The sequence below is a fragment of the Cydia amplana genome, chromosome Z (genome assembly GCF_948474715.1).
Source record: "Cydia amplana chromosome Z, ilCydAmpl1.1, whole genome shotgun sequence".
Taxonomy (NCBI): Eukaryota; Metazoa; Arthropoda; class Insecta; order Lepidoptera; family Tortricidae; genus Cydia; species Cydia amplana.
In genome coordinates, this window is record NC_086096.1 from 15,597,626 (window position 1) to 15,614,451 (window position 16,826).

The 16,826-nt window shown below is 37.8% G+C and overlaps 1 protein-coding gene across 1 annotated transcript in view; it reads left to right on the top strand.

The window, feature by feature from the left end:
* The first annotated feature begins 512 nt into the window (after positions 1–512).
* Positions 513–16,826, top strand: part of LOC134661174 (proton-coupled amino acid transporter-like protein CG1139) — a 58,701-nt gene continuing 42,387 nt past the window's right edge. The window contains exon 1 of the mRNA XM_063517135.1: positions 513–915. Within this exon, the coding sequence (XP_063373205.1) occupies positions 856–915 (60 nt within the window). The 5' untranslated portion in view covers positions 513–855. The remainder of the gene's footprint in view (positions 916–16,826) is intronic.

The following is a 16,826-nucleotide window of genomic DNA, read 5'->3' on the forward strand; positions in this document are numbered from 1 at the left end:
AACTGTCTCTAAAGGCGAAAAGCATGAGGCTGACCTGGCTGACATGTTCACCTAGAGTGTTCAAAGCCTCAATAAAAATTAGATTAAAAAAAAAAAAAAAAAAAGGCGAAAAGGGATTTTAAGTCTCACAGGGGTGTTTACGCCACCCCATTTCGCTGAGTGCATTGCATGCAGTCGGTGTACCTACCTACAACCCATTATCGAGCGTGTGTTGTATTGGCGACATAAGTAGTAGTCTCAGTACGTGCCTTCGGAGCTTAGCGTTGCCGCGGAATACAGGCTTACCTAAAATTTAATACAAGTTTTACAAGGCTATAGCCACGTATGGTGCGTGTTGTGTTGTGTGGGCTAGGTTGTATTGTAAGGGGATGTCGACGACTGCGATGGGCCGCCGCCGCCGCGGTAGGCGCTCGGCGTTCGACGTTCGGAGTACGGCGGTCGGCGTTCGGCGCTCGGCGCGTGGTTGGGCTCCGCGCCGCGGTCGCCGCCAACAGTTCAACACGACTCATTCCACTTGGCGCGCTCAGACGAACGGCGCGCCCCTCCATTCATTGCCGATCTGTACGCAACACTGGCACGACGTTGCCACCGCGTTTATTCTCTAACTTTTTATTTCCAGTAACTTTACTTTTATTTCAAGTGAAAGTCTCGAATATTCATATTGAAATCTCGAGCACAGTTTTAAACCTTTAAATTTGCACTTTAACAAACAAAGCTCGGAATGGTAGACACGCGAAATTGTTGAAACAGCTCACGGTTGCAGTAATTTCATATTCTTCGTACATAGGGATTTATGAGAGATCGTGAAGATTGCAACATCACTTTCAAATAGAAGACGACGTCAAAGGAACGAAAATGTCGAAAAAACATCTCCACAATCAAGCCGCTATACCGTTAGCTCCTGCAGTATTCAAGGTAAGAGTTATGTATAAGTTTGTTAATTGCGAATTAAGATTTTTTTTCTCTTTGGTTTTTTAAAACAATGTTTATTGTTTGTAAAACACCCATATAAATCAATTTATCATGGAACCTGTAAAATCAGTAGGTACAGTCAGCCAAGAAAGTGGTCTACCACTTTTCGACTCTATCATTGATTTTGATATTTTGATTGAGTCGAAAAGTGGTAGACCACTTTCTTGGCTGACCGTACCTTCATACCTACAAAATTTTGCACTAATCATAACCAGTTAGCAATAAGCACAGTCAACAGCTTTGCGATAATTATTTAGTAAAATAAGTTTGCCAAGGTACATTGTAATATGATTTTGAACAATGGCAGTAAAATAATTACACTCACTCGGGTAAAACTGAGAGTTTTGAACTCTATTGAAAATTAAATGAGTAACTATATATTATAGTGAGCCCGATTTTACTAGGCAAATCGGGCACTAAATCAGAAAAAATATTAACCGTATATTTAGTATAATTTTACTTAATTACTTTACATTACACGAATAATTAAAACCTAACAGCGCGTGATTTTTCCTTGAATGTGATTTGAAACTACAGCCGTAAGCGGAAAATAATGTATTTCTTGCGTACTGTAACGCTGACGTACTCTACTGATTCGATTACGTTGGCATATAAACTATAATATTTATTGTATTTAGTTATGAACTGTAAGTAGAAATATAAATAGGACACGGGATTCCTGTGCTGTGGGTATGTACGTAAGAACCTAGGTACCGAGTGTAATTTTCAAAATTCTCATAAGGTCAAGTGAGGTAAATGCAACTATGGGGTTATTGCGTCTCTCCGTTCTTTCTCGAATACGATTGGTCGAAACGCCCTCTACTATGCAACGTTTCATTTCCAAGTAGCTCAGGCTTTATTACTAGTATAATAGAGGGCGTTTCGACCAATCGTATTCGAGAAAGAACGGAGAGACGCAATAACCCCATAGTTGCATTTACCTCACTTGACCTTACCTCTACTTGGTTATGGTACTTAACGTTGAAAGAACCATAAAGATAAGGTGAACGTCCCAATATTTGAAGCCCTAATTCCAATAATTGCCACCTTGTTATTATTCATCCCGTTTGCTAAATAGTGGGGCAGTGCGAGTAGGTTAGGTACCATTACTGGGACATTTGCCTTGTATATTTACAAAGGTACCTACCTACCTACACTAAACACTTAATAACAGGCAGTTTTCAAACCATGCTAAGCGATTGTTGGGCAATGTCTACAGATTATGGGCCATGTATGTACCTACTATAAGTAATGAGTGTCTCATAATATGGTATTAATTTTTCACAAAAATAAAGTACCGTGGTCTACTTTGCGCTTACTAAACATTTCAAAGCAGGTATCTACTTTCAATTATCAGTTTGATTACTCATGCTCTTAACTAATTTATGACTATACATACCTACACTGTATAACTGCCATTCGAGTAGGTGCAATTTTATTATAGCACAATTCTAAATTACAATCAATACTTACTGATTAATTTTTACAATAATCGTAAAACAGTAAATTATTGTCTTGACAAAGTTACGTCAGGTCACACGTGTTATAAAGGCTAGGCATTTACTTGCATCACATTGTTTTCTAGCAATTTATCAGGAATTACGTTATGTTATACATATTACATGCCTACATAGTATTAAATATTTCCTTCTTTTTTGGGTCTTAATGTTACTAGAAAGTGCGGAACAACATTGGGTCGACCGTTTTAGGTACGACGTACGTAGGTATGTAAGCAGCGCTTACACCACAATAAAATGAATTCATAGAATAACTAGGTATAACAGTAAATCAATTTAGCAATAATTATCCATTGTATTTTATACATATATGTACTTACCTATTACCTACTTTCAAACCTTTACCGAGACCTAAGTAGTTTGAAACTTCTGACGATTATTTTAAAACTTCCCACTCAACAATTCAACATTATCAAAATAAAAATATCAAGGTTTCCAAACTTTTTTATTCGAGGACCACAATCCACAGTGCATCTTAGATAAACTTGGCTCTCTTACTTTCTTCTTCCTTCTTCGAAAGGCTCTCCCGGGTCTGACGCGGCCCGGAGCCGTATTTTGGGAAACTCCTTTTTAGGGTTCCGTACCCAAAGGGTAAAAACGGGACCCTATTACTAAGACTCCGCTGTCCGTCCGTCCGTCCGTCCGTCTGTCACCAGGCTGTATCTCACGAACCGTGATAGCTAGACAGTTGAAATTTTCACAGATGATGTATTTCTGTTGCCGCTATAACAACAAATACTAAAAACAGAATAAAATAAAGATTTAAGTGGGGCTCCCATACAACAAACGTGATTTTTGACCGAAGTTAAGCAACGTCGGGCGGGGTCAGTACTTGGATGGGTGACCGTTTTTTTGCTTGTTTTCCTCTATTTTTTGCTGATGGTGCGGAACCCTCCGTGCGCGAGTCCGACTCGCACTTGGCCGGTTTTTTTTGCTTGTTTTGCTCTATTTTTTGTTGATGGTGCGGAACCCTCCGTGCGCGAGTCCGACTCGCACTTGGCCGGTTTTTTAACATGTATCTGGATTAAAATAAAAACCCGACAGAGAGTTTACTAATAGCTTGATAGGTAATACTAATATACCTACATCATGTATATTATGAAATATATATCATTTTCTTTGTTTAAAAAATTGTAACTTAAAAAATATAGATATAATATATTATAATGTTTATATAAAAATCTATAGACTGTGTTTTCAGCAAGAACTATAAAGATTGGTAAATTGGATAAAATTTTGTTAGGTGCCAACTAGGTATGTTTATACTATACTACTATGAGTACGACCCAATGTTTACTTTAATGATCACATGTTCAACAATATCCATTTTGGCGATCCATCATAAACTAGATACCTGCATGTGATGTACCTACACTACCTACCTAACCAACGCGCAACACAAATAGCTCAGCATGCCGCGGCGTAGTAGTGAAATTTCTCATGTTTCACGAATACAGCTACCTATGAGTTTAATACTAAATAAATGTCATACTGGGGGCCGATTTTTGAATTTCGACCACTCGATTTCGTGCATTTCATTCAATAATATCTCAACTACTAGGCATTTAAATTCTACTAATACATAGAATGAAATCGAGTGGTCGATACCACTAGATTCTAAATTTCTATCGCTCGTATTTCAAAAATCAGCATTTTACGGTTTTCCACCGATTTTCGAGTGACGAAATCGAGCGATAGAAATTCAAAAATCGACCCCCTGAACATTGTTTTTGTTCTGAACACGTATAATGAAAATACCTACGTATCTGCGACTATGATGATGCAAAATTTGTTCGTTGTCAAACCTTCTTACTTAGAAATTGTAGTTCAATAATTTTTAAGAAAAAAAAACCGACTTCTATGCGGCCCGGTGAAAGATTATTGTAGATGGTGCGCTATGTAGAAAAGGAAGCATTTCGTGTCTGTAAGGCTCGCAGTTCTAACCTAACCTAACCCACTTTTGTTCGGTTCTGTGAGGATAGCAGTTAAAACCTAACCTAACCCACTTAACGGCGCATGCGGTGCGGTGTACGGGGATTTGAGCGGGAGGGGTTTGGCCTCATCATACTTTATACCTACATTTTATGGTAGGTAATCATAGTGGTTTATTTAGTTTAGGTATCATAGTGGTTTTCCTGGTCAAGGTCCGGGTCTGTGTCCGAGTCCGGGTCCGAGTCCGGGTCTAGTCCAGGTCCGAGTCCGAATCCGAGTCCAGGTCCGGGTCCGGGTCCGAACCGGATCCGGGTACGAGTCCGGATCTGGATCCGAGTCCGGGTCCCAGTCCAAGTCAAAATCAAAATTCGAAATCACCAAACATGTACTATGCGTCGTTGAAGAGTTCTGTTCTGATCATCATCAGCAGTTCCAGTTCATCAAATGCGACAGTTTTTAATGTTAATGCTTTATTTTATGATGAAAATACAGAAAATTCTATACGTGTGCCTTTAAGATTTGAGGAGTTCCCTCGATTTCTCATGGATCCCATGTTCAGAACTTGAGCTTGACATAAATATGGCTTAAAAACCTAACTTGCTTAACAAACATAACGAAAAGAAAAAATCGCCAAACGCGAGCTATGCGTCGTTAAAGAGTTTCGTTCTGGTCATCATCAGCAGTACACTTCCTCAAATGTTACTTTTTAAATGTATATGCTTGATTTGTTGATTAAAACACAACAATCACTATATGTATGCCTTTAAGATTTGAGGAGTTCCCTCGATTCCTTATGGATCTCATCATCAGAACTCGAGCTTGACAAAAATGTGGCTTAAAAACTTAACTTGCTTAACAGACATAACGAAGAGGACAAATCGCCAAACATGAACTATGCGTCGTTGAAGAGTTCTGTTCTGATCATCATCAGCAGTTCCACTTCATCAAATGTTACGTTTTTGAATGTATATGCTTGATTTGTTGATAAAAACACAAAAATCACTATATGTATGCCTTTAAGATTTGAGGAGTTCCCTCGATTCCTCATGGATCCCATCATCAGAACTGGGTTTTGACAAAAACGGGACCAATCTGTATGCATATACTTACAATCAAAAAAAAAAATTTCAAAATCGGTCCAGCAATGACGGAGATATGGAGTAACAAACATAAAAAAAAATAAAAAAAAAATAAAATAAATAAAAAAAATAAAAATAAAAAAAAACATACAACCGAATTGATAACCTCCTCCTTTTAGATTTGGAAGTCGGTTAAAAATAAGTTTTTGTCACAAGCTTTTATCGCTGACTTCACTTTTCTTACCACTGTTTCCACAGGCGACTAATATTCGTCTAGACAATTCTAACCACCCCAAACACAATTGGTTTGCGTTGTTTTATCACTGAGTTTCCATGGCCATCTCCTGTCTCCATCATCAGATCAGCTCCATGTCAACATAATATTGCATTCATTCATCAGATTTAGACGTATTATATGCAAAATCGCAATTGCAATCGTTAATAGGGAAGTGGGTCAAATTTATCTTCCAAGATTTGACCCACACTAACAAAATAACATCAAATACTAAGAGCAAGTTAAATAAAAGCTTGTAAAACTGCACTGAAAAGACTATATTTACGTACAGTTACGAAATTGCGGATCGTTTTCTACCTCAAAATCAAAAAAGTGCTCGACATATGTATCTGTGCATGAATATTTATAATCCAGGAGATAGAGTAGCAATACGAATTACGAAAAAAAGAAAAGTCCTCCGAAGAGTAAAAATAAAAACTATCATAGATAGGAATAGGATTATAATGGGTATTAATAGTATTTTATACAATCGTGATATAATGGAGAGCTTTTCAGTCGAGTACCGTGTTTAGGCAACGAAGCTTGCTGAGTTGCCTAAGGAAGGTACGAGATTGAAAAGCTTGATTATATCACTATTGTATACAATACTTTTTCTACGAGTCAACAAAAAAATACTTAAAACTAGTAGAAGAATCATATATGTAGGTAAAAAAACCAAAGTATACAGCTAAGATGCGCGAGCAGCCGCGATACCTTCATACTCGTACGCGACCCGGCCCCCGCGCCCCGCGCCCCCGGCCGGTTGGTCAACGACACCTTCTCGTAACTCATGAGAGTCATGAGGCCCTGGTACTTGCTCCGCGCTTTCGATTGGTCAATTTCATTATAGTTGACTAAACTGTATCGAAATGAATATTATAGTTGCCTAAACAGTATCGAAATGAATATTATAGTTGAGTTGGGTTCCCATAGTAAAAAAGTATGCGATTTCACTTTGGTATACGAAGTCTTAATTCAAGCATTGCAGTCGACGAGTAGAAAAATTAATTTTAGCTTGCGGATAGAGCACATGTATATTTATTAGATACTTACCATTTTAGTACCAATATCCAATATGGTCTTCAATCGTCTTGGACCGGAGGAGAAAACGAGCATACATACCTACACCACTACATAGTATAACACAAAGTCGCTTCCCTATGTCTGTCTGTCTGTATGTATATCTTTAAAACTGAGCAACGGATTTTGATGCGGTTTTTTTTAATAGATAGAGTGATTCAAGAGGAAGGTTTATGTATTATTTGTTAACCCGTGCGAAGCCTGGGCGGTTCGCTAGTTATACATATTATAATGTATTCTTCTAAACAAAACTTGATGCGAAATGAAACGTCTGTATGAAATAAGGTACATTAAGAATTCAGGAGGTACCTACCAAGGCTCGGAACCGGTATTTTCTTCATACCAAATACCGGTATTATTTCGTTCCTTGGTTTATTATTTCATCTTAATGGGACAATCTAATAATACGAAGTTGTTACCTAAATATGTACATGGTCCATGTATGTAACATCTATTCTATGGAATGCAAATAAAGATCTCTATCTCTATCTCTATGATTTAGTCCCACGTAAAGAGCATAAAATAATTAAAAATACTGGGCTATTTTGGGTTAAATAAAACCGGTTCCGAGTCCTGGTACCTACATACTTTTTGAGTTGTTGGAGTGATAATTTTTTATTCAATTAATTAATTATCAACCGGAAGTTGGCTGCCTGCTTCTCAATGTACATATAAGTATGTATGTATAACATTTGTAGAGTCTGTGCGGAAAAAGAAGAGTCGGGGGATTTGAGGGCGCGCCTGTGCTATTTTATTGTTTTTGCTATGCTGACAACACTGGTCACGTGATTATAGTACGACACTAAAGGCCATCCCAATAAAACAAAGTCCCCCGCCGCGTCTCTCTGTTTGTGTGTATGTATGGTATGTTCGCGATAAACTCAAAAACTATAGAACGGACTTTCATGCGGTTTTCACCCTACCTATCAATCAATACAGTCATTCTTGAGGAAGGTTTAGGTGTATAATTTGTTAAGGTTTTGTGTAACCCGTGCGAAGTCGGGGCGGGTCGCTAGTACTAGGTATATAATTAACTAAAAATACATGCTTTTAGGTATGTCCCTAAATACTTAAGTATGAATTATATCTAAATCCAAGTATATTTAATAAAGTAGTTCCATCCTTGAAAGATCAAGTAAATTGTAATTAAATAGTGCAGGAGTGATTGAGCGTGGTTAATTATACCGACCGCGTGATACCCGTCGGCGGCTGCACAGGTACACTACACTTCACGTGTCCATTCTGTCGCGGCGGCGCGTCGGGTGGCGCATTGTTCATGCGATACACGACCACGAGTATGTTATTGTTCAGGTAACATTATTGCCGTACTTACGAGGGGTGTTCAAAATATTCTCGGTATGAGAATGAAAACAAACAAGTACGAAAAGTTTGATATTTTTATTTTTCAATATACTCCCCCCCTATGTTCATACACTTAAAAGATCGATCAATTATTTTTTTTAATCCCTCGTAAAAATATTTTTTATCTTTCGTGTAAAAATGCTCCTCCACTGCCGCCTTCAATGCTTCATCGTCAGAAAATTAATTTCCACGCAGATCCTTTTTAAGATTGGGGAGCAAAAAGAAGTCGCTGGGGGCTAAGTCCGGACTATACGGTGGGTGAGTAACAGTTTTAAACCCGCATTCAACAATAGCTGCCTTGGCAATATGAGCAGTATGGACGGGGGCGTTGTCATGCAGAAGCAGAATACCTTTGGTTAACTTTCCTCGCCTCTTTTCTTTAATTACATCCTTTAATTGACGTAGAATGTTAGCGTAGTACTGTCCTGTGATATTTACACCTTTTTCTTTATAATCGATTAGTAATACTCCTTCACAATCCCAAAATATCGTGGCCATGACCTTGCCAGCTGAAGGGATGACCTTGAACTTCTTGGGATGAGCTGAACCCTTAATGTGCCACTGCATGGACTCTTGTTTACTCTCTGGGTCATAATGATGAACCCAGGTTTCATCTCCAGTAACTATTCTTTGCAGCACCTCATCAGGATTTTCACCGCACAGGTCAATAAAATCGGAACAAGCTACACGCATGTCTTTTTGAAGCCGAGTCAGCATTCGCGGAACCCATCTTGCACTTACTTTTGACATATTAAGATGGTCATGTATAATATCATGTACGGTACCAATAGAGAGATTGGTTACTTGTGCTATAGATTTTACCTTCACTCGACCATCTTCCAATATAAGTTTTTCCACTTTATCAATATTTTCTTGTGAAGTAGCTACTACAGGCCGGCCAGGTCTAGGGTCATCTTCAATACTCTCCCTTCCGCGTTTAAACTCGCTTGACCACTTTTGAATGGTAGATAAAGAAGGAGCAGACTCACGGTAAACACAATCCATTTCCTCTTTTATGGTTTTTTGATTTTTACCCTGTTTTGTCAATAATTTTATCACGCATCGATGTTCTAATTTAGTTAACATTGTCAATTCGCACAGGATGTTCATGTTTGTTCAGCAATTGCAGAAAAACAAAAGACTATCTCGGTTCGAATTATACTTTTTTTTAATGTCAATGAATAAACCTTAGCGGCCAGTAACGAAAGAAATTTTAGAAGAGGTCGTAAGATATCAATACCGAGAATATTTTGAACGCCCCTCGTAGGTACTATGTCTGTGGAAAATCTATAATAAACTACACAGCTGAAGAAAGATACCTTTCATTTTAGTTAATGATGCTCTTATTAAGCGGCCAGATACAAACACAACTTACAGTACTGTACATTACGATACAAGAGCGAAAAATAGGAAATTTCGCAACGAGCGGCGATAGATTAAAACACGACCGAAGGGACGAGTATTAACGTTTTACAGACATACCAACTCATGGTCCTTTAAAATTTTCGACATACTATAGTTACCGCACTTGGGCGGTAAATTAGCGCCATATGTACTGTAAATTATTACAGTAAATATGGTGTTACTAGTTCGGGAATGAGCACTTTCCGTGCCTACATATGTCGAAAGTTTAAAGCGCCATGTGCTGTATTTAAAACATTGTACGATACACGTGCGGAATTCATTCACACGGCGAAGAGCAGGGTTGCTAAAAGGTGGTCCGTAGATGACAATAATAGCTGTCGGCAATTATTATTCATATTATGCCAATCAAGCCAACGATAGGTGACCTCTTTAAATGTTCTGCTGTGCTGCTTTTAGGTATTTTAAACCAACCTGAAAATTACGGAGAAAGAACTTCTCGATTCGTTGAGATTGAGATTATTGTTATTATTCAATTATTGTTTTTTAAGAGCCCGTTAACGATTTTAGAGCCAAAATGTAAAATTGATAGATTTATTTACCTTAGACGAGGCCTCTTAAGTAGTATGTCAAGTCAACCCAATTCCTCAAAGGCGGCTACACCGAATTAGAGTAAGGTCTTAGTTACTCTGCTTATTTGTAATCCTTACAGGATTTAACGATTCTGGAGAAATCGAGCGAGCTCTTAAGGCCCAGTAAGTTGTGTTCTTCTCTCACTCTCACTGACCGTAATGTATCAGGTGATTGATGACATGATGATTGTTTCATTAATTAAACAATAAAAAGCCTTGTTATTTAATTTTAATTAAGTTTAAATAGGTACTTACTTTTTTTAAAAGTAACCGATATGATACAAGGAACGTAAGCGTGATATGATATTGCCAGCTATTTTAGCAGTAATTTTCATACCTATTTTAGCTTTTGTGGATAACTTGTTACAAATTATTAAAGCACCGTTTAGTTTAGACCTATGTTCGTGTTTTTTTCCTCGAGAAAGGCCTCAACCAAGATTGCTAATTGCTAATGAAAATTATGGCAGCTGTATTGTGATCCAAAAGTAGCAAGAAGGTATTTCGTTACAGGGGAAATGGTCCTGTAGCATTGGTTTGAAATCCATCTAGGAGAAGGATACTCTAAAATAAAACCCGGAATGGAGTTTCCGTAAGGCGCGAGTAGGGTCCAACCTGAAATAAGCGGCAGATTCCTGCAGCCGACCTGTCTCCACACGTATTGGCTCGCCTTTCCTGTGGGATAAGACAGTGAAGCCGAGAGGGTAATGCAGGTGCTGGGCATCCCTGCGTTTCCTTAATTCCATCCCAGGCGGTGTAATAGGATATATCTCCGGTTTTACACCATAAATCGTCTGCAATAGACGCTATAAGGCCAATGATGATTGTGATCCAAAAAAGCGGTACGACTTTTTAAAAACTCCGTTTTCTGAACCGCTGTACTAATAGTTTTATATTAAGAACAATTTGGTAAAATGGAACAGCTGATGAAGACCTTAAAATGGTGGCAGTTTTGATTAGGTACATTTTTGGTCTTCATTGTTGTTTATAACAATTTTAGCTTCTTGTTGGTTCTTCCTCTTCTCCTTGCATAGTATTCTGTAAACTTTTGGCATTTGATAAATTACCATAAACCATGAAACACAATGGTTTAATTATGGCGATAATGGCTATAATAAACAGCAATAACTTTGCAAGGTCAGTTGTGTCTGTCTACAAAGAAAGGAAGTTTCAAATGGCAGACTCGTTTAAAAAACTCGTGTGCCAAAAAGAGCGGTGCGGCGCGGTGGTTCGCCAAGGAGTTCTTACAAGGGGAGCAAGTACTGTCAAAGAAGTCAATAAATAAAATGTGCTCTATATCTTTTAAGTTAAAGCTTAATTTCGATCCGCTCGGCAAAGAGGAAAGAGGACAATGTGCCGAGCGAGAGGTACGAGGGGTACCTCTGTCCCTTTCTTAAGTATTTTGCATGTAAGTTAAAGACAACCCATATATTAATAAAATAAATTAACCTGTGAACTGTAGACCTCGCGAACATAACTTAAAACTGAAGAAATGGCTCAGCCATTTTGAATCTTTTCCAAAAACTAATTCGACAAGAAAAACTGTTAGTCATCGAACGCTCACAGAATTTCACGAGAAATACGAAAGCATTTTTGCCCAAGTTTAAATGGAGACTTTCGCTAACGCTCGGTCAATAAAAATATGTAGTAACCTATGTTCTGTTTAGCTGTAGCCACATTAATTCAATTGTCACTTGCCCTAAAGAAATAATAGGACAGGACAGCAGAGGTTTCCCTCAAGCTACATACCACGCAGGGCACGTTTTTTGAAGACGAGAGCGCCTGGCAGCCGGCGCGCGGCGGCCGGCCTTGCGCGGCGCGTGAGAGCGGAGGAGGCGGTCGCGGCCGCGAATCGCTCGCTTACTCACCGACATAACCCGCTTTACACATATTGACATTGATGACAAACCAAACTAAAACATTTGTCTAATAAACCAGTAGACAACACTTGTCTTTTTTCAGATATTTTCTTTTTCACGTTTCATCATTTCAAAAAAGCTCTTTGGAGAAAAAATTAAAGTGTTTGCATCTCTAACTAGTTAAGTCTCCTTTATTTGTAAACAAGAAAGGCGGATTTTTTTTATTTATTTGCTATAACCGAATCTGAAAGTTATTCTTTCTTGGAACCGTATTCTCGCGTTAGCAAACCGGTTTAGCAATGTACACGCGGTTTTATTCGTGCGAGCGTCGCGCTTGGCCAACGGAAATTTCCACAGCGCTCGGGTCGTCGCGGGCGCCGCGTGCGCCCTCTCCCCTCGCCCCGCAACCCGTCTCGCCACTCCGCGGTTCTTCGGAATACCATTCTTATGGCGTTCTCCCCACTAGTCGCCAGATTTAAATTTTGAATGAAGAATGAACTCGACTTTACAGCAGGGGCGATTGTCTCCGCTCTAGTTTGTAAACCGCACCCATAATCTGTAGCGCTGGCGGAAATCATAGTAGGTAAATATGTACCTACATCGATAAACAACCGAATTTCTTGAAACTGATAACCAGTTTCATGAAATAAGTATCATGTGAAAACAAGTGGGAACTTGCTTGGTTCTAGATCAATTATGATAAAAAAACGAAAATAAAATGCGAACTATTGAAATGCGGCTTTTGTATTCACTGCTACCTGAGACCCCAATTACATTCCTGGTATTATAACAATACCCAGAGGATTTAGTTTCTCAGAATCGTACCTACTACCTATTAGCACTTTATTTGTAAAAAACTGTGTTTTGATAAAGCGGTAGATGTAAGCCACTCAGTAATCAGAATATTCCGCCGAGAAGCTTATCACTTGACCAGTTGGTAGAGCCGAATCATAAATATTGTAATCTGATTAGGTATATTAAAACGTACTCTACTTAATTCATTCAGAATCATTTTATCGTTAAATCGTCGTTCATTTAACTAAGCCCAAACGATGAAGTCGTTAATACTATACTGGGTCAACCAAATCTTGTCAGTAAATAGGAACAAAAAAAAAACTATACTCATCCTTTTCTTTTGGGTGCTAGTACTAGTGTTAGACAAAGATAGTATGATTCTCTCTATCTATGTTTGAAATCAAACAGACCTTTGACACACTATATGTATGTTTGTATGGCACTGGATATTATATTATACAGTAGGCATTATTACATTTATTCCTTCCACCAATAGGCCCTGTATTCAGAAACACCCCTTTATGTAAATTCGAGTGACATTTCAAATGTGTCTTACTTTATTGACGGTGCTGCGTTATGTTATAGTTTAGGATTGCGTGTACCTCCCTGAAGGGTGATAACTGGAACTCTATTACTGAGGGGCTACCGCGGAAACCGAATTTCGCAAATTGCGGGCATTTTTCTGTCACTCTAATTACGCCTTCATTGGAGTAAAAGAAAAAGACCCACGCAATTTCCGATATTCGGTTTTCGCGGTAGCCTCTCTGAGCTATCATTGTGTTTCCGTCCGGCCAGCTATCTGTATGTCTTTGGGCTCTATTAACGTATAATATAACTAACCGGTAGACAAGGTACACAAATTTAAATTTGTATGGTTCTATTGAAGCTACAATAATACAACAATGTAAAACGAATTATTAAGGTACCCATACAATAAAAGCATATTTGTGCCATTCTCTATCAAAAGGGTACTTATTGTCGCTTGTCAATATTAAGGTACTTGGTATTTCCATAAAGATTGCATTTGTAATCAACATTATCGACAACCGACAACGTGGTACCTTTTAGTTGAACCGTCACATTTGTTTTTTTATCTTAATAACGGTTAAACTTACAAAAGACAAACTCGGTTGATAATAATGAAAAATATTCTGCTTGCAACAACAAACTTGAACGCGTAGGGAACCCACGGAATATTTACATATCAAACTAAACTTAAAATACTGCAAGTCTCGAAGCCAAAAAAGTTAAAGAACTTATTGTAAGTATAATCGAGTGCTTAATTATTGAAGGGAGGCTCATTAATTATTACCTTATTAGTTTACTAACAACATGTTATTCTGACATTATCAACTTTAAACATTTTTATTTTTAAATAAATAGAACAACTTGTTAGTTGGACAGTTAGTGTTCACTATAATGGGGTTCCATTCGTTACCCTTTATGTACGGAAAGTACATACCTACTCTTTTATTTTTCCCAATATAGTTTAAATATTAAATAAATAAATAAATAATGTCAATATCGCCGCAGTAATGCAGCTGCATTTGCCATCCGAACGTCATCTTAAGTAAACAGGCTTACATTTAACTACATATTTAAAAAAAAAACTACCTACCTACATATTAAAAGTGCGTTGATGTCTTTTATTTATGCTATCTTATTTGTAGTAAAAGTTTCGTTTACTTTATGTAGGTACATAGTCTATTCTTTTTAACCCTGCAACTCCCCGCTAGTATTTCACAAACCGCTTCAGTTATCTCTGTTTCTCTAGATCCGCCCAGAATATAATTCTTTCTGTCCCCTCTTCCGCTTCTAAAATAATAATTCCTATACTTTTCAAGCTGTTCGACTTTGGAATTCTCTGCCTCTTGACTTAAGATGCGCTCAGTCTCTCCTAACTCTTTCAATAGACTACTTGAAACTCCATTTCTTATCTCTTCCTTCATACTTTTTAACCGACTTCCAAATCTCAAAGAAGGAGGTTATCAATTCGGTTGTATGTTTTTTTTTTTTTTAACCGACTTCCAAATCTCAAAGAAGGAGGTTATCAATTCGGTTGTATGTTCTTTTTTTTTTTTTTTATTTTTTTTTTTATGTTTGTTACTCCATATCTCCGTCATTACTGGAGCGATTTTGAAAATTCTTTTTTGATTGGATGTATATGCATACAGATTGGTCCCGTTTTTGTCAAAACCCAGTTCTGATGATGGGATCCATGAGGAATCGAGGGAACTCCTCAAATCTTAAAGGCATACATATAGTGATTTTTGTGTTTTTATCAACAAATCAAGCATATACATTCAGAAACGTGACATTTGATGAAGTGGAACTGCTGATAATGATCAGAACAGAACTCTTCAACGACGCATAGTTCACGTTTGGCGATTTGTCCTCTTCGTTATGTTTGTTAAGCAAGTTAAGTTTTTAAGCCACATTTTTGTCAAGCTCGAGTTCTGATGATGGGATCCATGAGGAATCGAGGGAACTCCTCAAATCTTAAAGGCGTGCGTATAGAGATTTTTGTATTTTCATCAGAAAATCAAGCATTTTTATTAAAAACTGTCGCATTTGATGAAGTAGAACTGCTGATGATGATCAGAACAGAACTCTTCAACGACCCATAGTTCACGTTTGGCGATTTGTCCTCTTCGTTATGTTTGTTAAGCAAGTTTAGTTTTTAAGCCACATTTCTGTCAAGCTCGAGTTCTGATGATGAGATCCATAAGGAATCGAGGGAACTCCTCAAATCTTAAAGGCATACATATAGTAATTGTTGTGTTTTAATCAACAAATCAAGCATATACATTTAAAAAGTAACATTTGAGGAAGTGTAACTGCTGATGATGACCAGAACGAAACTCTTTAACGACGCATAGCTCGCGTTTGGCTATTTTTTCTTTTCGTTATGTTTGTTAAGCAAGTTAGGTTTTTAAGCCATATTTATGTCAAGCTCAAGTTCTGAACATGGGATCCATGAGAAATCGAGGGAACTCCTCAAATCTTAAAGGCACACGTATAGAATTTTCTGTATTTTCATCATAAAATAAAGCATTAACATTAAAAACTGTCGCATTTGATGAACTGCTGATGGTGATTTCGAATTTCGACTTTGACTTGGACTGGGACCCGGACTCGGATCCAGATCCGGACTCGTACCCGGACCTGGACTCGGATTCGGACTCGGACCTGGACTAGACCCACACTCGGACCCGGACTCGGACACAGACCCGGACCTTGACCCGGAAAACCACTATGATACCTAAACTAAATAAACCACTATGATTACCTACCATAAAATGTAGGTATAAAGTATGATGAGGCCAAACCCCTCCCGCTCAAACCCCCGTACACCGCACCGCATGCGCCGTTAAGTGGGTTAGGTTAGGTTTGAACTAGGGTTTGCTCCCGGGAAATACCGGTACCGAAAGTACCGGGAATTCCCGGGATTTAGAGCCAAGCAAAGAACCGGGATTTCAAAATTATAATCCCGGTACTCCCGGGATTTTCGGGACTAAAATTTCCGGTACAATATTTGACTGCTTTCTGTTACTTAGCATGAAATATCATGTTTTATAAAGAAAATAAATATATTTTATCCATCTAAGGCATAATATGATGGTAATACTTTTACGGCTGACCACTACATTAAAATAAATAAAAAAAAAGTCAATGGGTTTGGCAATGCCGACAATATAAAATTGCCTAATTTGATACTTTAAGGAGTTTAAGGGCATAAATGTTTGTACGATTAATAATTTTATACAAACAATTAGTTATTTCATATTTGTATACTAACTAGAAGCAAAAATAGAGACAATTTTGTACTTTTAATTCAAATTAAAACACGGTACTTATAAGAAACTCACAAATGATAATGATATTTTAAATTAATTTAATAATTCTGGCTGAATAATTTGTTGATTTGTCGTATTGATAGTTCTGTTATTATATGTTCGAAGGTC